This window comes from Falco peregrinus, chromosome 8 (genome assembly GCF_023634155.1).
Source record: "Falco peregrinus isolate bFalPer1 chromosome 8, bFalPer1.pri, whole genome shotgun sequence".
Taxonomy (NCBI): Eukaryota; Metazoa; Chordata; class Aves; order Falconiformes; family Falconidae; genus Falco; species Falco peregrinus.
This window is the reverse complement of record NC_073728.1, coordinates 38,000,472-38,022,461: the sequence shown is the minus strand read 5'-3', so window position 1 is coordinate 38,022,461 and position 21,990 is coordinate 38,000,472. Positions and strand designations below refer to the sequence as shown.

At 37.1% G+C, this 21,990-nt stretch overlaps 1 protein-coding gene across 1 annotated transcript in view; it reads left to right on the top strand.

Annotated features, from left to right (window-relative positions):
- Nucleotides 1–21,990, top strand: part of LRP1B (LDL receptor related protein 1B) — a 471,012-nt gene that overhangs the window by 421,780 nt on the left and 27,242 nt on the right. Inside the window, exons 80-82 of the mRNA XM_027793849.2 lie at nucleotides 158–283; nucleotides 8,679–8,843; nucleotides 19,405–19,566. Coding sequence (XP_027649650.2) covers nucleotides 158–283; nucleotides 8,679–8,843; nucleotides 19,405–19,566 — 453 coding nt within the window. The remainder of the gene's footprint in view (nucleotides 1–157; nucleotides 284–8,678; nucleotides 8,844–19,404; nucleotides 19,567–21,990) is intronic.

Below are 21,990 nucleotides of genomic sequence, written 5' to 3'. Positions count from 1 at the left end.
TTTTGTATCTGATTATTTATTTTTTCCTCCTTCTAGAACATGGTGTAATTCTTAAAAAAAAAAAATAAAAATCACCACCACCACGAAAACCAAAAACCAACAACAACAAAACAACAAAACACCCCACATATTTTTAATATTTTCTCTTTTTAAACAGTGCCTAATCCATGCTTGGACCTGACATGTGAATTCATCTGCTTACTCAACCCTTCTGGTGCAACATGTGCTTGTCCAGAAGGAAAATCATTGGTGAATGGAACGTGCATTGATCAGAGCCTCTTAGGTAGGTATTGAAAACCTCACGAGAACCAGAAAATAAACAGCTGTCCAGTTTCTGTCATTGCAAAGGCTAGGTTGTCTGCAAGTGAAGAATTTTGTGATGTTATTCAATATACGTATTGCTTATCTGAAATGGAAATGAAATATGAAGCAGCAGAATCCCTGATTCAAAACAACTGTTTTAGTCATCAGAATGAAAAATGAGCTTTCAGCTGAACTGATAAAAGATGATATTTAAAAGTGAATGTGTATATATCTCAACCAAAAGAAGTTTCAAAAAGCTCAGAAGCATTTTGGATTCCAAATTAAACATTAGCCATTCAGGAGAAAAAACTAACCTTAAAGACCATCAAGAAACACTTCTGCTTAGACTGCAGCAATAGTCAAAAGGCAGTAAGAGCAACATAGTGAATAATAATGACTTTGAACAGGCGAAAAAAGAAAAAAAACCACCCTGAAATATTTTTATCTCTAACTATCTTTAGTAACATCTATAATGACTAATATCAAGACACAGGGAACCAGACTGCATGATAAAAGAGCTACTAAGTGCTTGCTATATTTAAGGGGGGAGGAAATCTTCTTTTCCATAGAAGATGATTATTAAGTACTCTAAAACTATTCCCACTCTAACTGAGGCCAAACCTAAGGTGGTCAGAATGCTGGAATGAATTCCGAGCCAGCTTCAATGTTAAAAAGTTCTAGAAATCATAGGAGTTCTTATGTGTATCAGAAGCCAGAATGTATTGGGATGTTTTTGTAATGGTTTATTCTAGGCTCAGAAGTGTGAGACCCTCAGTACTTAAAATGCTGAATACAGTGATTAATTTACTTGAAATGTCATCACTCTTTGGAGAAAATCTCACCTATTTATACTGCCTAGTCTTTAAACGTGGATTTAACACAACTGTGTTTTAGTGGGTTATGATTTGTTGTTAATAAAGCTACCCTGTCTAGCAGCATTTCTCTTTCTGTATCAAGAAATTTAAGAATAATTTAGAGAGCTAAACAATATTAGGAAACTTGTAGTAGATAACAAACCCGTTCATGTTTTTTTTCTTACGTAGCAGTACATTGTATGCAACGCATTTACAGCATCAACTTTTATGTACTACATGGTGCCTTTGCAAAAATACAGTAAATGAATGTTTTATTACTGTACAGCCTTGGCTGAATACCTCTTCACGTGTCTTTATGTAATAGTTTCAGAACTCTCAAGTAGTTTACGGCTGTTTTACAACAATTTCCACTGTTAGGGGAGAAGTGATGTCACTGAAGTAGATGTAATACAAAGCATTAGTATACTGTACAAGTTTTTTAAATCTTGAGACAAATCAGTCTAAACACCCTTTGCAGAGAGCTTCCACCCTCCCTGCCCTTCCAGGTGCCAGCTCTTCGTTCATCTGGGATGGACACTTGTCAAGACTTTCTGCTGATACAGTACCACTTAAAAATTATTTCCAATGGCCCATAGTTACTGCTTAGGTGTTGAAGAAAGGAAAAATAAAAGAATATTGTTTTTCACTGGTGATTGGTAGTAATTTGAATCCATAATTTCAGGAATGCTACAGTTTTACTAGTGGGGCAAAGGATTACACTGTGGTAGGTTTTTCAGGAAGGTATGTTTTTATTAGAGAAAGATCTGAAGAAGCTTTAAAATTATTTCACTGCCAGCTGTAAATTTATATGGATAGATAGAAAATGCCTAGAGAAGCATTTTTAATATATTGATAATTTTCAGTATCTTCCCACAACTGCAGTATCTGTTATACCTTTTTAAAGGGCTGTTGAATAAGTGTTTCTTAGTTTTCTGATTGCAATTACATTTCAAGTAATGTCTGGCTAGGCTTTTTTGCACATTTTTTTTCTTTTATGTTATTTTTGTAATAGTAGATTGCCAGGTTTGTAGCTTCACAGTTTATAAATTATGAATTTAAACGAACCTTAGTGTCATAGCACACTAACAAGTGTATGGCTTTGCACCATTTTGACTTTTTTTAAAAACTATGATGTGGATGTAAATGTTTGTCTCATGCTGACAGTACACTTAGGCTTCCAAGGATCAGGAGAGACTCCTGGAAGGATCAGAGCTGCCCTCAAGATCAGCACTGTGAATTAATACAGGTTTGAAATTAATGGCTGGCTTAAAACCCACTTGCCGTTAATAGGTCATGAACAGCCTGCAAACAAAAGACAATTTCTAAACCAGCTTCTTATATAACTTTATAAAGTTATAACTATAACTTTACAATTTTACTTTATAACTATAACTTTACAAAGTTATACAGCATGGAATAAAGAAATAAGAGCTGTAGTCTTCCTTTCCTTTTCTGATGAAGGGCTAGAAAATGTGTATGAAATATTCCAAACCGCATACATTCAGCTTGTTTAAATCTGGTGTTATATTGTCTTTGTTGTCTCAGAGCATTTTTTGCACAGTTGTGGATGTCAGTAACCCAAACCAGCAATTCCTGCCTTACATGGCTGTCAAAACCTGTTGTTGAAGCGTGATATGACGTTAATCTAAAGCAAGGTTATATAGTCATAATTTTTTTCTTGGTCTGCAGTAAAACCTTGATTCAAAGTCCATTGAAATATTCCTGTTGATTTTGGTGGTCTTCTGGTTTGTCCCTAAAAGAATGAAATCCAGAAGATTTTATTTTGAGTAATGAATGCCTGTGAAACATTTATTAACTGATGTATTCATTTGAGTTTGTTACTGGCTTGATCACAATGCAGGAGCTGTACAGTGGGTAGGTTACAATAATTTACATACGTTATACTTCATGTGTTCAAAAATACATTGCCACTGATTTACAGATCTGAAAACTGAACTTTTAAAGTCTCTTTTAGTGGATGTCATTCATGTAGCAATAGAAGAGTGAGGTGTGCTGGTTGTTTTGTACTTGCATGGTAGCTATTTCAAGTCATCTAAGAAGTCTTTTAGTTTTGCCTGTTAGTAGTAATTGTGGACAGCAGGGGCTGGTGTGTTGAACTGTACTTTTTGAATAACACATAATTCAAGTTGCAGTAGTAAACAGGAGTATATCAAACATTCATAGTACTTTTTAGTGTCTTTAAGTGTTTTGGGTCTCTTAAAATGTAGTTAGAAAGCTAGTAGTAGTTTTCCGTGACTTGGCAGAGTCAAAATGAGACAGCCATCTCCAGTTCCCATCTGTCTTGAATAGTGTCCCCAGGAGAGTCCGTGTTTGAAGGTTCTGTTTTGACAGTGCATCTGTCTCTATCCTTGTGAAAAATGCCTTCCAACAGATAATGGTTATCTGAAATATTATTATGCCATTCCTCATTTTGGTAGGCTTTGGTATGACTGTTGTAAGGATGCCTTGCATGCTTTGTACAATTTTTGGTTAGCCTGTGTACCTTATGGTTGGCGACTGGGAGGTAATCTCAGTCTTGCTCTGCTTCTTGTGACTATATCCAGAAAACTGACTCAGGTTCTCATTCACTGGATTGTTGGGGAATTCTGCATGATATTACTACTGGCTTGATCCATTGAGTTGATTTTTTTCGTAAGTCCTACGTGAGGAATTCTAAATACTGAATCCTCTGTGACTTTCTGTAAGACTGAACCCAGGTTGCTTCAGACAGCTGTTTCACCAGCATCTCGCACAACTGATGAGAAACAACTTTTAGGTTCGATTTGGCTTTCTCAAGCCAGAGTTATTACAACATATATGTATTGTATCAATCAGAATGGTTTTATAACAAAATGAAAGTGAGTTCCTGTGTGTTCTTAGATAAGCTTCCATTTCATTTCTCCCTAGGTAGTTATGATTGACAGGGCACAGTTCTTTTGTGGTTTGGTTATTGACTATAGCAGACCTGACTTTTTCAGCTTAGAAGCTGCTCTTTTAGTTTTCTAACGGGTAGAGTACCACTTCATTTTACTAAAAGAGACCGTCAGATTTGCATCCATTAGGTTTATTGTATCTAATTGCCTGTAGCACTATGAAGCTAACAACATACCGAGAGGATGAAAATACAGAGACTTACACTGGAGGAAAAGAGTGTGTAGCACAGCTGAATAAGCAAGAGCAATGAACACTTCCAAGAGTTCCGTGTGCTGGGGCTGCATGTTTATCACTTTCATTTTAGGAAGGGAATATTTGTGCTTTCTTGGCTGAATGAAAAGCCTGAGAAAAGTTAACAAAGACTCAGATCTGACATTGCTTCTGAATTGAGATGAAACATTTGATTTGTAGTCACAGTGTTTCCTTCAGCACATTCCTGTGAGGACTTGCCCGCTGCACGCATAGGTAGCAGGCAGAACAAGTGCTTTGGCTGGTGATGTAGGGGTTAATCCCTCTATACCTCCCTTCTCACCCACAAAGTCTGCCTCTGGGAGCTGTACTGTCACAGAAATCTGTTTCTGGTTAGAAAAAAAATACTCTTTTGTTTACAGCCCTATCTTCTGTATTTACAAAGGGGTTACTGCAGGGACTGTATTTCCCAGGCCAGAAGAAAATGGGTTACATTACAGCAAGTGTCAGTTAGGTTTTTCTCATTGTACATCCTTTTCTTAGCCCTTCTCTAACATTTAAAATTGTAAAGCAAACAGAATTTTAAAAGAAGAAATTAAAAAAAAAAAAAAAGGAGGATCTAGCTTACAGCATTCAGTGGGGATTTAAACTTGTTCTGATAAATTTCAGCATAGGGGAAACTGGCAGAGGGTAAGAGCCTCATATGGAGGGACAGGAAGATTTATGCAACCCTACCATAACATTAAAACTTTGCACTGTGTCTTCAATAGGTGCATTCAGCTCATTGAGGCATGAGCTACACCCTTGTCTGAAGGGTAGGCAAGGACAAATAACTTTATGGCCCATGAGAGGAGTATTTTCTACCTGGGCGGGGAAACAGTTCTTCTCCTGAAGAGTGTAGTTCATGAACCTTGTGCTCTGTAGCATCATCTCTCCATTTCACTGCCTGGTCCAGAAATCAGTGGATATTTTAAAGGGAAAAAAAATAGAAAAAAGGAAGAAGTGCTTTTCTGAGGAATGAAAAGGTCATTACAGAAGTGGCAATAAAAGAGGAAGGGGTGTGTATGTGATTGACGGAGAGGGGTGGAATATCAAAAAATTGATTCAGTGAAGGAAAAAATACCAGTAGAGTTCCCAAAACTTTGTTTTGCTGCTTTATCAGCATGACTTTTGTGTAAGATTTTCCTTTTACTTTTAGTTAAAGGGAAGAGTCAAAGATTAAGCAAATAAGCCATAAGTCCATTAATGTTTGCGTCAAACAGTCACAGCAGGAAGAAAAACATAAGAGAAAAGCAAATCAAAGTTATTTGATTCTTTATTAAAGATATATTAAGATTGAAATAGGCAGATTAAGGCAGCAGAATATTAAATAACCAGACTAGGAGAGAATATATAAAATTACTTTACCTGTAACCCTTTTCATTAGAGAGATCCAGTAACTACACTGGGAGTAGGATATCAAGTGAAATTATTACTTCTGTCATTTCCGAAGTGAAAAGAGCAGTTGAGACGTTTTTGAGTCCAAGTTCCAGCAAGCTTAGAGCAGTACTGAATTGACTCCAGATAGAAACTTTTCCAATTTTTTTTTCCTTTTTTTTTTTTCTTGGTAAACTTTGTTCCAAGAGTGGGTACTTACTAGAGCTGTTGCTAGCTTTTCTTTCAGATGTCTTTATTCAGTATTTCAAATTAAGACTATTCAGCTTCTTATAACAATTCTTCTGTGTTTCTCTCTGGTATTCTTTTTCTTCCTGTCTCCTACAGGACCATTCTGCTCCTGTCTCCCACACAAAGGCACCTGATCCCCTTTTCTATTCAGTTGATGTGAATCAGCAAGAGTAATTTGATTCTTGTATTTACCTTCAGACAACAAAGTAGCAGAATTAAATCCCCCATATTGTTAAAGTCTAACATAGTATTATAAAACTGGCTTATCCATTACATCTTTCAATTCTGTTTCTTAGCTTATTTAAATTCCAGAATTGTTGTAGTAACGTTTCTGTTTCATATTAGACTTGTGTTGAAACTCTTGAATTTACAGTGTTTTATAGAGGATAAAATCAGTAGTGTATTTTAATAATCCTATGTTGATACAAAGCATTACAAACTTTTGTTTTTTCAGGAAAACTTCTAGTTGACCATTGCATAAAGTTATAATATATATTGCATTTTAATACTCTTAAGACGTGAGTGTCCCAATCTTTGAAAGTCAGTTGGATTAGAAAATTACTACTGTTGGCAATTTTTGGCTCTGTATGTTTTCCTGACAATATTGAAGGCATGTGTTTCTTGGTGTGGTTAGGGTACCTTTCAAGTCTGTAGTTCATGTTTTACAGTTTGAAGTATGCCATTTGATACTCTGTTTTTCTTTTAATTCAGTCTCTTAATTTCCCTATTTTTTGCCAAATGTTATGTCTTAATTCTGCAGAATTGCTCTAGAAAAAAAATGTGTTTTTAATGTGCTATCAGAAAGGTTTGTAGAAATGAGCACTTCCCTGTACTTCAGTATTATTTATTCTGTTTTTACCAAGTTCTGCTCTATAAACTTATGACTAATGATAAGTAAAACAGATAAGGTAAGCGAAACAAAAATAGACCTTCTCTCCAATAAGATATGCTACATTATACATTTAAACAACTTCTCTAATGAGTAACTGAAGAATGGTTCATGGAACATCAAAGGATTTAATGAACCGCCCAAATAAAGAAAACACCGACGCATCCACAAACTCCCAAATACAAAGTAGCTTTGTTACAGCAGATGTATATATGCAGGGTGGACACAAAAAAAATGAAGTGCATATGGTATTCCATATTTTCTGTTGTAAAACACCTGAAGTAGCGATGTGCCAGCCGGTCCCCCACGATAACTTTTAGATTTGTTTTCTTGTTTCAGCTTAATTTGAGAGGTGCAGTTGTCTGAAAGATGATCAGTTCCCAGATGTTTTGTTGAATTAGGTTTGATCCCAGGTTACATATCTGTGCCATCTCAGCACTGGCCATGAACTCGGTCAGAGCCTGCTGAGGAGGGCTGTACACAGGCAGGACAACGTTATAACTATAAATTAGTGCAACTATAAGTACAGGATCTGCTGAGTCTGTGCTGGAGTGAACTGTTCCACTAGAGGATATGTGACATTCTTAAATTCTGCACTTACAATATTGTTGCTTTCAACATCAAAAAAATGAGTTGGTGTGCCTATATCAGTCAATGTCAGACCTCAGCAAATATGGGACAAATGTGAGCCTTGTCTCTTTTTCATTAGTCTTTAACTACAACAAATTAATTCAGCAAAACATCTGGAGCTGGTGGATGTATTACTGAAAAGTTCTGTGGTATCCCTCTTGTTAAGAGCCATGTGTGCTTAAATGCTGGATTAGTTAGGAAGCACTCTGGCTTCACAGGTTTTGTTCTGTTGTGCAAGAAATGAAAAGTCTTATTGCTGAAAGCATGGTTTGGGCTGGAAAGGCGCTTGTCTGTTTCTCTAGGATTACAGTTATTGGGATGTTTGAGCATTGTATGCATGCTAGTCTATAATTAATTTCTTGGTGTCGTTGAATGATTTTATATCTTGTTCGCTGAAAGAAATAAAGATTTATTTTTCAAAGTGTTTCCAAGACAGGCACAACTCTAATTGCAAAACAGCTTTAAAGACAGGTTGCATCTGGCCTAATCAGAATTTGTGTCACCTTGTACCTCACAGCCAAGACAGTGGCACTGCTGCCATAAGCACTTGGTGAAAGCAGAGCAGCAGGCAGTATCTCTTCCCAGTAATTTTACAGATGGAGCAGATAAGAAAAAGAATATATCAAAAAATATGGTTTAGGAGCAACAAGTTAGTATGCAAATACCAATTTTTGAGAAGGATTTAAAAGCTGAATTTTTTTTTCAAATATTTTGGGTAGGGTTTAGGTAAGAAGGGTGTTACTTAATAAAAAGAGTGGCACAGAGATCCAAAAAAGCAAATAGGAAAAGGCCGAGGTCACCGGAAAATGACTGGGAAGTTTTCCGAGATGCCCCAGGTAAAACCAGGATTCAGTTTTTCATTTCTTGAACTAGGAAGGATACTTTCAAAACTGGATTCGTAGCCATTACTAATTTAGATCCTAAGGAGTCTTAACTTCCTGGTGGTGCCCTTGGGATGAAGCCCAAATTCCGCAGGCGGTCTCCTGCTCGGCAGGGCGCGGGTTCCCAGGGGTGATGCTCTCCCAGGTGGATCTTTTTTTCTAGCACTGGAAACAGAAGTGAAGAAGTGATAGCTTACTTTCTCCATTTTGAGAAGTGATCCCACCCTCAACCGACAGAGATCTGGAGCTCAACCTAAGGCACAAGGTTCTGTTTTGCCAGTTGCACAAAGTAGGATTGTTGAAAACAACTCTGTGTGTGTGCTCTTGCTGCAGATGATACCTGTAAATTAAGCTGTGAAAATGGAGGGAAGTGCATTATAAATGAGAAGGGGGAGCCCCGATGTCACTGCTGGCCAAGTTACTCTGGTGAAAGGTGTGAAACTAACCATTGCTACAATTACTGCCAGAACGGAGGAACCTGTGGAGCCTCTCTCCTTGGTAAGTATTTCTGAGCTACTGTGTCTACTGTTACACCTGCCTTAATTCAAAGGTTTGAATTTGCTCCTCATTTGTGATGTTTTTTCTCTTTATTTGCTTTGTCTGTACTTAAACAATGTGAGAAATAGCAGTATATACCATACATAATGTTTATAATCAATAGTGCTTTTGATTCACGTACCTTGGTGGTTTAGCAGATTTAAGCTGCATCCCAGAAAAGGGGATAAATAAGTATTGAATATAAAGACACACACGTTGGAAATGGAATTGTAAAATGTAAGGTCCAGTCAAACTACATCTGGAGCAACTCCACATATCTTGCTCTCTCTTTAGCTCAATTCTCCCTCAACTTTTGTGTGCATACACAGAGATACTGCCTTAAACTGCAGAGTTTTGTGATCTCTATCTTTTCTCTTTGTCTTACCGGAATTCACAAAATAGGCATTTTATTCATCTAATTCTCAGGAAGATTTGGGTGATCAGAACTCAGATCCTTGGTTTTCCTGAAGGAATTTGAAATTACATCTCTTATCTTCAGGGAGATTATCGTAACTGTCAAAAAGCAGGTATATGACAGTTGAGCTTTGTCCCTAACACATAAGATGTTGTAGCTTGAACAGTGCTGTTAGTGTTTGGGCTGGAGAGGGAAAGCATGATGAGTACTCTAAGATTTAGTAATTCTGTGAGGAAGGAGAAGTTGAGTTCTATTTTCTGCTCCAACAAATATTTGAATATTTGATTCAAAGTAGACCAGCCAGAGAAGAGTTTGCTCTCTAGTTTCTTTTTTCTCAAAAGGCTATCAGCTGCTGAAGATGGTGTGAATAATTTTCCCCTGTAAGATGAAGTGACCAACATCCTAATATCTGAAGGAAAATTACAGGCACCTGATGCTTAGGAGAGGAGTTTGTGACCGTTTAGCCCCGAGGGAGCTCACTGTAACAGAGTTATGTATCTTAGACCCTGTGACAGAGGCAGCTTAGATCATAATGTTTTCCTCAGCATTTCTTACTAAGTAAGTGTAGTTTGTGTTGTTTAGTAATTTAGATTCACTTGCTGGCTCCTCTGGAGCCTCATCTTATTTACTGATCCGTGGTGGCAAAAATCCAAGTGAATGCAAATCTAGTAATCTGTTGTATGCCAGACAGAGGATTTTTCAGTTCTGAGTATTTGAGGGTTAATAATGTCATTCATAGTTAACATCACTAACAATGACTAAACATTAGAAAATGAGAATTACTTGAAGTTGATTAATTATACTTGAAACTGCTTCTAACAGCTGATGGAACTACTGACATCAATAAGCGGAGGTTTTTATCAATGTGGTGAGATCAATACATGCTTAGTGAGGACCTGCAAGTGAAGGAAAGTCAGTCATGGGTGATTGAAATGACGTGCAGAACTTCCCTGTCATCACCAGAGAGGATGTTTACTCCCACATCTTTACATGTCTGGCATTTAATTGATTCTTTGGCATTAACGGGCTTCATAAAATTAATAACTTAGCACCTAGAATTCTGCTCAGTTCCGAATCCTGCAGAGACCCCAGGGTCTTATTTAATCCTTTTCTTTTGGCAGTAGCCATAGGGCTTACTCGCCTCCAGCAGCTCATTTTGCCTTTAGCAGGCAGCTAACACTTGCTGTGCTTACACAGCTATGCTATCGCCTGGGCATTTTTATTTTATTTTCCTGCTAAATCCAGCCTTAGAAATCTCTCAGCCTTGCTGAAGTAGGTTTTATTGTAGTAGGTTTTGTCACCAGTGAGTAAAGGAGAGATATGAACAGGTTCTACAATATACTTCTGCTAAATTGTTAATCATGGGCCAGCTGCTGCAGGGAGCCTGGAGATGCAGGCGTTGCCCTTACTGCTGCTTGATCTGACACAGGGTGATGTGCCTGCACTGAAAATGCATCAGGAGAGCCAGTGTGGATGTCACCACAGTCCAAGTTTCATTGTTCAATTGCCTGACTTTGGGGAATCAGAACTGCGCCGCTTTTTTTTTTTTTTTTTTTACTGTTTACTGTACCACACATGGCCAAAGCGTGCCATGCCTTTACGAGCCCAGGCCAACACAGCGCTGGTTCTGATGACTCTTACTGGGCACACCTGCTGTTGGGAATATTCTTCTGCTGTGCTGTGTCCACTTTCCCAGTTTCATCAAATTTTTAATAATCATATTTCAAGTTAACTGGATTTCCTATCAGCTATTTCCAATTCGTGAGGGCAGCCATGCCTCAAAGCTCGTGCCATAACTTTCATGTGCTGGACATGTGGAAAAAAGACCATATGGACAATAGACTGTATATCTTTCTAAATCAAAGTGACTCCATCCAGCATTCCAGATAAAATTTTCAAATTGATCCACATCTCATCTTCCTTGCATGCCCTTGCATGGACCCCATATAAATTCTATTAAGGAGAAATCTCTATTTCTTATCAGACTGTATTTTCTTATCTATATCAGACCATAAATTGTGTGTTACTGAAACAAACTAGCACGTCAGCGAGATGTCCCCTTATCCCAGTTTAATCTAATCCATAATATACTAAGGCTGTTTTGTATTTTACAGAGGCAAGCTAAACTGGACTCCCTAAAAGCACTGAAAACTAATTAAGTCAGCAAAGCCAAAGTCCTCAAGTGTTTTTTGCAACAACCATTTCCTCTTTCCATGCCCAGATAGCACTGTGCAAAGCACGTCCATCTGGCGTTGCATGCAAGGAGTGTGTTCAGCTGCAGGAACCGTCGACAGGTGGGACAGAGATGGGATCCCACCCAGGGCAGCATTTGTTCGCTCCCTTTGCACTGCCTCGTCCCTCAAGGCAGCGTTGATCTGCTTTGTCAGGGTCATAGGAGTCATTAATATATATGTTACTTCATTCCTGGACGTTGCTACATGTAGGAATAAAAAGGTTCTTTATTACCAGTAATTGCTCAGTTTTTCCTTAATGATTGTAGAACTTAAGTATTATATTGTGTCAAGGCTTATAAATATGCCCTACCAGGCTGACCTGTCTGCTGCAAATAGGTACCTTGCATGCTGGGTTTTTGTTGGGTTTTTTTTTTTCTTTTAGAGAATTGCCTTACAATTCTGTAAAGTATAGGATCACTATTTTAAAATCAAGTCAGCTCAAGATAATTTTATTTTGACAGGCTGAGAGAGTTGGGGCTGTTCAGCCTGGAGAAGAGCAGGCTCCGGGGAGACCTTACAGCAGCTTCTAGTGCCTACAGGGGCCAACAAGAAAGCTGGAGAGGGGCTTCTTACAACACTTGGAGTGATGGGACGAGGGGGAATGGAAGAAATTCTTTACTGTGAGGGCGGCAAGGCGGTGGGCCAGGCTGCCCAGAGCAGCTGTGGGTGCCCCATCCCTGGCAGTGCTCAAGGCTAGTTTGGATGGAGCTTGAGGAACCTGATCTGGTGGGGGGTGTCCCTGCCCAGGGCAGGGGGTGGGAACAAGGTGGTCTTTAAGGTCCCTTCCAACCCAAACCATATTGTGATTCTACAGTGCTATGGCTATCTGTGTATCACCTGCTGTAATACAATGCTCACAGCCAGTTCCTCAAAAAGCAGCAGTTATGCTTTTGATCCATTATACAATTGTCTCATCAAACCGTCCTGCTGAACGGATGCAATCAAGTTGCACATATTTTCCAAATCTTGTCTCTTTAAAAAAAAAAAAAAAAATTGTTCAAAACAAGGAAGCTTTTTCCTATGGAAATTGCAGAAGCCATATGTGAGTGAGTGCCAATCCAAACCCTATCTACATCATAGAAATGACCTGTCATTATTTCAGCTTGCTTGATTGATTCTTTCTTAGAAGCTCTGGTTGCCCTGATCAAACCCCCTATATTGTCCAGCTCCAGCAGCTTTGATGCAGTGATCTAACAAGTGTCATTCTACGTGCACACCCTTTGGAAAGCTTAGGGACTGCCAGAAAATTTAGCCACACAGGGACATGAGCATCTGCAGGGTCCCTGCTGCTGGGAGTCTTCCCTAAAAGTCAGGGAATTTCCTTACTCTTGGCTTCTGGCTCAGAAACCGAGGAAGAGAGATCCTGAAAACAAACCTTGCATCATATTCTGATCTAAATAAAGTGATGCTGCATATGAAATACTCTTCTAGTGAATGTGTGTGTTCTAGTGAATGTGTAAATCTTGTTCTTTTTCACCACCTAATATATAATAGTAATGTGTTAACTAATTAAGTAAATTGCAGAGTATTAATCATTTTTTAAAACATGATTGTGCTAAACCTTTGCTGGATGTGTTAAGTTGTAGAACCTCATTATCTGCACACAAATGTTAATTTGTTAAACAAATCCCACTGGCAATTCAGGGATTATTCACTGTTGGTTTACTTACTGCTAAGCCTTTTGGAAAATTCCTATGTGAACATTGTATAGCTAGAGATTGGGGCAGCTTTAATTAAAATTTATAAGTTTATGACAGTTGTATTGAACTACAATAATGGAACAAAGAAAATGTCATCAGTTAATTAAAAGTACACATCTGAGATGTGTAATTAAAAGTTTGGGTATGATAATGAACACTTTCCAGTAAGTGAAATTAACAAGAATTGGAAAAAAATTTAAGTGTTGCCATAAAAATGCACTTCCTTTCCTCTTACAGTTTAAAGTAAAAATATTGGAGCAATAATTTACTAAACATCTTGAAACATTAACTAGATCTAACTAGTTCACAAAATTAGATAAATACATATTTGTACTATACTAGCAGTACAGAGTGTGTCTAACCATACCGAATTGTGATGTTTGTATCAAAATGAGTAAAAACTGTTAGGTCTTTTTTGCTAAAGGAAAATTGATGAAATATTCTCTAAAAATAATTCTATTTAGAGATTATTTTGTATTCTATTTTATAAGCAAAGCAAGTTGATTCGGGGCTGTGATGGTGCGTACTGAAAACACTGGCAGTGAAGAACCTGTTCACTTTGCTAACACCGTATCAGTGCCAGGAGTCTCAGAGGGGGATGGATGCAGCATTGTCACCAGGACAGGACTGTGGGAAGGGGGAAGGGGTGCTATTTGAACTGGATGTTGAGGCTGTCTGGTCTGGTGCCTGGCTGACCTGAGGCACCCAACAGAACCACCACAACCAGCCTTGGTAAGAGCAGTCTGTGAGACTACTCTAATATATTTAGAGATTTTTCTTTTGTCCTTTTCTTTGACAACATGGAGAGAATGAATATTTGTTGGGATTGGTCCCAGTCAGCTCACCTACTAATTACACATAGTAGTACAGCTTCTATCCACTACTATTGAACCATATTTAGCTTTATTGAACCATCAGCCACATAGAAATGAATTTTTGTGATGCCCACAGACTGCTGATAGCTACTCCAGAAGACATGACAGTAGTTAAAGTAAGCTGATACAGTGCCACATTGCTTTTCTTAACAGTGACAGCAAGTGAAATACACAAATTAAATGTGCATATAACATTTATGTTATATGCTTATTTTGCATATTTTCTTACATGTTATAGACCACCAAATAAAAAAAAAAATCACACATAACAACTTAAATTCACTATGCATTGCTGGTAGCGAATTTACCATTGACTGGAAGGAATAATCTATGTCTTGGTGCAGGCATTCATCTAGGTGATCTCATTTTTCAAAACTCAGAAAGTTTCCAAAAATAGTGCTATTTCTCTAATTTTCTGTAATTACTTTTTGTTTGTTTGTTTTTAATTATGAAATACCTTATGTGGTCAAACAAAATACAATACATACTCTGTTGTTTAGGCAATAGTATGAATCAAAGTTGATCTCCTTACAGTTCTTTTCATTACAAAATAAATGTAAATAGAAGCTTAAGATATATGATTAGATTCCCAAAAGAAATCACCTAGATAGTACAGAGGCAGTGCACTACAATATGTATTAGCTGGTTTTGAGGGTAATTTGAAAAATTATTTGCTATTATATGGCAAATTAAATTAGCGAACTGGGAGTAACTGCAGCCTCTGTAATCAAAATCTAATTGAAAATTGTAGCATTTTGATCCTATCATCCTCTTATGGATGATTTTTCTTTGTAAGAAAGGGTGAAACTTTATTTCATCTTCATGCCAAAAACTTCATGTATTTTGTTCATGTCCTACTGCCAAAATAGCTTCCTGTGTCCAAGGGTCACCATAAAGTATTCTTTAGTTTACTAAATTCTGTGCAAAATACTTGGGGGGAGTGGGGGGGGGAAATTAATACTTCTATAAGTTTGTTTCGAGTTTTATGAGCTCTAGAATGAAGATTAAAAATTCTGTAAAAACTTATTTTTATTTTTTTAAGAGAGAGATACTACATAGAGAATATTCAGATAACGGTGACTTTCAAGTACATTGTTTCCCCTGAGAATTTTCCTTACAATTTTTGTTACTTGCTTTATACATCTTACCAGGCACTATTTAATGTATTCTCTGAAATTCATTTCTTTAGAATCGTTAATGCAAAATACTCTCATCAGTATAGAGACTACATGAATTATATTTCCACATGCCTATACATATAGTGAGAAACGCAATGTATCCAAGAATTGGCTTAGAGAGAGTAAATAGCAAAGTGCGTGCACATTCATTGTAAATCATGGAGTGGAGATACCCTGAATAAAAAAAAAGGTATGCTTCTTGCTCTCTAGATATTATTACTGTGGTTTTGAAATTGGAACATTTACGTATCAGATGATGAGAATATGGTGCCACCTTGTCCTCCCTGACACTTTGACAAACAACATTTTTCAACATAGGTATTTGAAACAAGAAATTTTTCTTGGAATTATTATCTCGGGGAAGAGACTAAAGAAAAGTATAGGTGAAAGCAAGGGTGCTAATCTGTCATAGGCAGAGGAAAACAGGGCAGTATTCTCATACAGCAAATCTAGTTGAGGGTTGCACCGAAGAAGGAAGAGCTCAAAATGAAAGGGGTTTTGTGTTTTCTTTCAGAAAATGATTTTTTGCTCATTTTTGCATAATATACACCAAAAGACGTTCAGCTGAATTTGAAGCAGTTTAGCATTCCCAAAACCACTTTCCTATTAATATTTCCCTCTCCTGTAATGTGTTGTGGACATTTTTGTAGTGGTGAAGGTCAGGAATTAAGAGGCAATTTTACTCCTGTGTTTGTACAGCTCTAATCCTGAACCTTTGTGACCAGTGTAAATGCTGAAGTTCTATGTGCATGAGATCGCCATGCAATGGTTGGTAGTTAGGATATGTGTCAACTCGGATTATACAACTGTTTCCATTGCAAACATAAATCTCTGTTCTGATTCTGTGATACAAAACCTTATGGCATTGTTTGTCACTGTTTTATTAAACTGTCCTTGGAACCATTTTGTAACAGAAATTATTTATGAGAATAAGGCAGATTAAAATGTCATTATTAGTATTATTTTAGATGCCAACAGGCTGTATAAATAGGCAGCGAACTATTAACATTACTAAAAGTCATGTTAAATTGAGTGACAAAAATGGGGTTTAGGCTATACTGTATTAAATTTTCATGTAACTGTCAGCAGTTTGGCATATTTATAAGCCTACATTAGCAAAGAATAAAATAATCTTTTCTACAAACCAGGAAAATATCATTGCCTCATCACTTTAAAAAATAGAGGAGTATTAATAATAAAAACTGATTTCAGACCTCCAGATCTATGTTCTATCACTATTTTATTTTATCTTTTTCATTGAAGCAGTGATTCAGATGAGGGATTATGTGAAACCCCCTGGCTTGGGGGCAGAAATTTAAATACAAGTGTATACATGGGGAGAAACAAAAAGAGTCTGTGCTAACATCTGAGTTCAACATCTTTGATTTAATGTTTAGATCACAGGGGACAGATATGAATAACCAGGCTGATGCATATTAAAATAGTTGGAGCTATTTTTAGTCAATGGTTTTGTTTCTACTGTACTCATTAGAGGAAGAGACTAACTGATCTCATGGCCTTTAGGATGATTTGCAAAACATTTTAAATTAGCATAGCTTAAAAATAGGAAATACAGAAAATAATTATCTGAAGGGTTTAATGTAAGAAAAGTAAGAGGTAAGTGAAAGAAAAAATAAATAAACTCTTCTGTATGAATCAGAGGGAGTAGAAAAAATGAAGATGCTTCATTTGCGTTGAAGAATTCTCCAACAAATATGATATTAAATGATTACTTAGTATTAAAGCAAAGGCAGACCAGAAGAAAATTAGAATTGTGGGGTTTATGGCATGTTTAGTTTAATCTACGCTACTTTAATGAGGCAGCCAACTAAATAGAGAAGAAACAAAAATAATGGCAAGGATTGCAACATTTCAGAGTTTTAGATGCAGCTGTGATAAAAGACATCAGGAGGCAAATGTGACAGTAGTTGTGGATACCCACATCAGACGTTGTATTAAAATGAGGAAACGATGGATGAGACAAAAGACAACAAAGAAGGGACTTAGTCATAATGCATCAGTAAATCCAGCCATGGTAAGGATTTCCTGGTAGATCAGTATGAAGATGAGAGAGAATTATTGTGGAAAAGTAACTCTTAAATGTTATTTCATTCAATGATTAAGGATTTTGGCTCTTCTGTACATTTTAAACCAAGTCAGGCCCAAGTCAAGCATAGCTTCTCTTGAGTGCTCGCTAGCTCCGTGAAGTAGCATTGTTTATATGCAAGAGGTTTGTTCCTGCCATGTGGCATGTGTGAAGTTTGCCAGCTGTAAGTACAAGGATAACTGGAGCCTGTCATCCTGGACATATTCCTGACTCTCTGATGTCTTTCAGATTCTACAGTTTTACAGTGGCTATTTTTTCTGTTTATGCCTGCAAATCCGGTCCAAAGGGCCTCTGTGTTACACATACACTACGTTATATAGGTACCTTGCTAATCTGATTGACTTTAACACTTCTTACGGGGGAGCTCTACTCTGTCACCAGCAAAGACTAGATATCAAAGGAATTTGTATTAGTTTTACAACAGCCCATTAGTTGCCTTCCTTTCCAAAATTCGCTATGGCCAATGATGTTGATGCTCCCATTCCAGACTAGACATTTTGGTTTCCCATCTTGATTCCTAAACTTTACTGTTTACGTAAAGTACATGTGTTACTGTTTTGGTTTCCTGTAGTCTACCTGCAAGGCATTCCTTTTGTTCTGCTGATACGCGTTTACCACTTGACTGTTGCTAGCATGCCCGTGGCCCTTGACACTCGGACACATGGTATGGCTGTGACTTCACTCAAAGGGACATGTCTTTCCCTGCCAGCTGTCCCTTGCTCTGCAGTGACCCGGTTAAGCTCTTGGTTGTACTTGCCAGCAGGTTGAGTTCCTTACGATCCAAATGAAGATTGTCTTGTCTGCCACTATTTCAAAAGTCTCCTCAGGTCCTGATTAATCTTCATCTCTTTCCTTACCAGGAAGCCAGGAAGAAGAAAAGTGTTTAACTCAAGCCTGTTTTCTTTAACTTTAAGAAAACCCTAAAGGCTAAATGAAAGCAAAGGGCAGGAGGATGGGGGAAGAATAATGCTTTGTAAGAGATGAACAAGAATGAGCATAGATCAGGAAGGGAGAAGGGAGCTGGCTAGTTCAACACATCAGGTCATTGACTTGAAGAGAAGATTACAAATGAGATACAAAGCAAAGTCAGGAGATGGAAAAACATTTATGGGATCTAGAACTTTGTTTTAAAGAAGGTAAACCTTAAGAAAGATGTCAGGGAAAATAGGGAGTTTGAAAAAAAACAGTGAAATTCTAACAAAGATATAATTCCTTTAGACATGAGTTTTAGATAAGGGGGGGGGAAATGGGAAAATTATGATGGGGATGAATCATAGAAGGAAAATGCATCGGGTTTTAAACACCATTTTAAAACTCTGTAAAAATAAACTATAGACTAGGAGTTCATTTTGTGCAAATGTTCATCCCTGGGTGTTCACTCCTTCTCAGGCATTGAATATTGGTGTTATAGGCATCTTTGGTCTGATGCAGCAGCAATTTTTATGTTACAGTATTTATTCTGTGAGAGGGGTAGGATAACAAACCAGGCACAGGTATTTGTGGTTTAGTCGAAACTGTGATGTAAAGTTAGCTATTAGCACGTTAGTAAATACTTGTATATTCATGTGATTATATATAAAAATTTGTAGGTTTGAGGAGAATGGAGTACTTTCTGAAGAGGCATTGATGTTGGTTATAAAAACATTTATCCTCTGCAAGTGGAGGAGCACAGCCTGGCAGGATGATTTGAAGATATCTTAAATTCCTGCTGAAGACCATCTTTTAAAATAATTCCCAAATAGAGTCAATAACTATACATGCACAAGTGTAAAATGCATAGATGCAGGTTTTGACACATCCACATCTTGCAGTGCTGACTTTATTTTTTTAACAGTTCTGAATTCAAACGATGTTTGCAAGGGCACGCTTTAATAGAATCTGGAGAAATGTGGTTGGGCTCATACGTTAAAACTTGCTATTGTTATGATACATTTATTTATCTGTGAAGTGCTGCTTATTGTTACGGTGTTTTATTTATTTTTATCATAAAATAGTTTTCTTTGATTTGAATAGGGAGGCCTACGTGCAACTGTGCGCTGGGTTTTACAGGACCAAACTGCAACCAGACGGTCTGTGATCGTTTCTGCCAGAACGAAGGAACCTGCAGCGTCACTGCTGGGAATCAACCCTTTTGCAACTGCTTGCCTGAGTATACAGGAGACAGATGTCAGTATTGTAAGTAATCTCCACAAAGTATGAAATCTTGATTTATAAGAAAAGTTCTACAAAATGGAATTTTGATACGAGTTGAGTGATTATTTTTTTACAGCATGTGTCGGTAAACGTAGCTCCAAAATTATTGATCCTGCTAAGGGGATGTAATCTGATGCATTCAAGTGATCTTTGAACATATTTCTGCAATATCCATCTATATATGTACGTGAAGAAAGGGTTTTTTTAGCATTTATGTACCTTTTATTTACATGAATTAATGTGTACAATGGAGCTGTACAAGACAGCTGACTTTGTCAGTAGAAATTAGATAAATGTGTTAAAAGTTTCCACTCCGACTTCTCATATTTGCTATCCTATGCTGGTGGAATACCTAAACAGTGAATTGATGTAGCTGGTTAAAGAATTTCTCTGATATCCCTTATCTTTGCAGATCAGCACATGTCTTGAACTGCAACCTCGCCTTTCGTTCTTATTTCTAACCCAAATAAGCAGTATATTGACAAGTGCTTGGAGTTTTACACCTCTGTGTTCCTTCATCTTGCTCAGGCTGTGGTCACCTTGAGTACGGTTTCTGTCCCCTCCTGGTACTGAAAATCAGGATTTCTAAGTATTACTCTTGTTTAATTGCCAGGACATAGAATCTATCCTGTGCATCTGAAGTTCCCCCTGGTTTTTCAGCCCACTGACCCATCAGTCTCCTGTCATCCAAAGGTTTCCATGCCTTTAGAAAGGCTCTTCTCAGTTTTTAGAACTTTCTAATTTTTTACTTCTTGTATAGAGGATGGGGGAAGGAAGATTATCAATCAATAAGCCTTCTGTTCTTACTCTATTAATCTATCTTTTCTCTCCATGCTTTCTCTTAGCGTAGATCACTATTATCTGTTTTCTCTAACTCAAGACCTTCAAATATAAAGTTGAATTTCTTCTTTTGGTCACTCATTTCAAAATTACAGTTTGTCTTCCTCATGTCTCTTCAACATGATGACTCGCTAGCAACCCTAACCCAAGATCGATTATTTTTCTGAAATCAGAATATTTTTTTTTAATCTTATTTTTCTACTTCTGCTTTGCTTTGACTATAATACTCTAAAATAAAGGACTGTCATAGTGCTTGTTACAGAATAGAACATTAAATGCAAAAGCCATCATCTCTTTTGTACATAATTCAGTGAATTTGCTGAGGAAGGCTAGATTTAAACAAAATGAGAGGGCAGTTATCTGTTACAAAGGTCTGGTTTAGAATTGTCTACGGGATACAAGAAGTATTTATTTTTAGTGAAAGGTCTGTCAAACAAGGAAAGGGTTAGTGTGTATTTTATATAGGATTTGTACTGGAGTGAACTGAATGTATTTCCAGTTGGGAGACTATGAAATGAATTTAAACCTTTGAATGGAAAACCAGCAGTAATTGTGATTCTCTCCCACTTGGTATTAAACAAACTGCATGGATCCACAAATAACTATCTGCAAACACAACTGGGTATTTGAAAATGGTATAGTACATAAATCATGCACAGACAGACACACCGATTAAGAAAAAATATTTACTTGAGGCTTACCCAAAACCAAACAAATTGTTTCTAGTTGAATGCTTCTGCAAATATTTTTTTTTCTTTTCTTTTTCTTTAAGAATTAATGTAAATGTAAATGTAGGGGTACTTTTTAAACATCAGTTATTATCAGATTTGGGTTGTCTGCTAACACTTTGAAAAAATGCCACAGTATAGAGACTCGAGCACTATATAAAACACAAAATAAAATTAAGCTTTTGTTTATGTAAAATTTAAAGCTTTAAAGGGAAAAAAAGGTGTCTTACAATCTTTTGGTGTTTTGGGGTTTTTTGTTGTTTTGGTTTTTGGTGGTTTTTTCTGTGGCCAATAACATTTCTGTGAAATTGTACAGGTTTACAGTTAAGAGAGTGTATATAAATTCACATCTTAGGTGTCTTGCTGTATTCACACACATGTATGTTTTACTTTATTAATCACTTAAAGTGAAATGTGCATGTTGGAATGTATTAATACAGCACTATTGCAAAGATTGGTTGCCTCTAAGATAATCTTTTTCAGTCTTTCTGTGATGTGCCTGAAACTAGTTCATATGCAAAGGATGATACATGAATGTGCATAGGTATCGTACTCATGCTCCCAAGCTGAAAATATTATTAGTGTTTTTTACAGCAGGGAGAAGACATTTACTTGTGGTATTGCCAGATTGCAAAGACCTTATTTTCCTCTTATCGTCTCCAATTACCCAATGCAGAGTTTCTCCTGTGATTAGTTCACATAAGGGCTAATAACCAAAATGTGTGCTCCGTGTCAAGGCACTGACGCTGCTGAAATAAATTTAAGTGAATGAATTTACATAGAATTCTACTAACATTGTGCATGTTATTATATACACATGAATTTGATGTATTTGAGT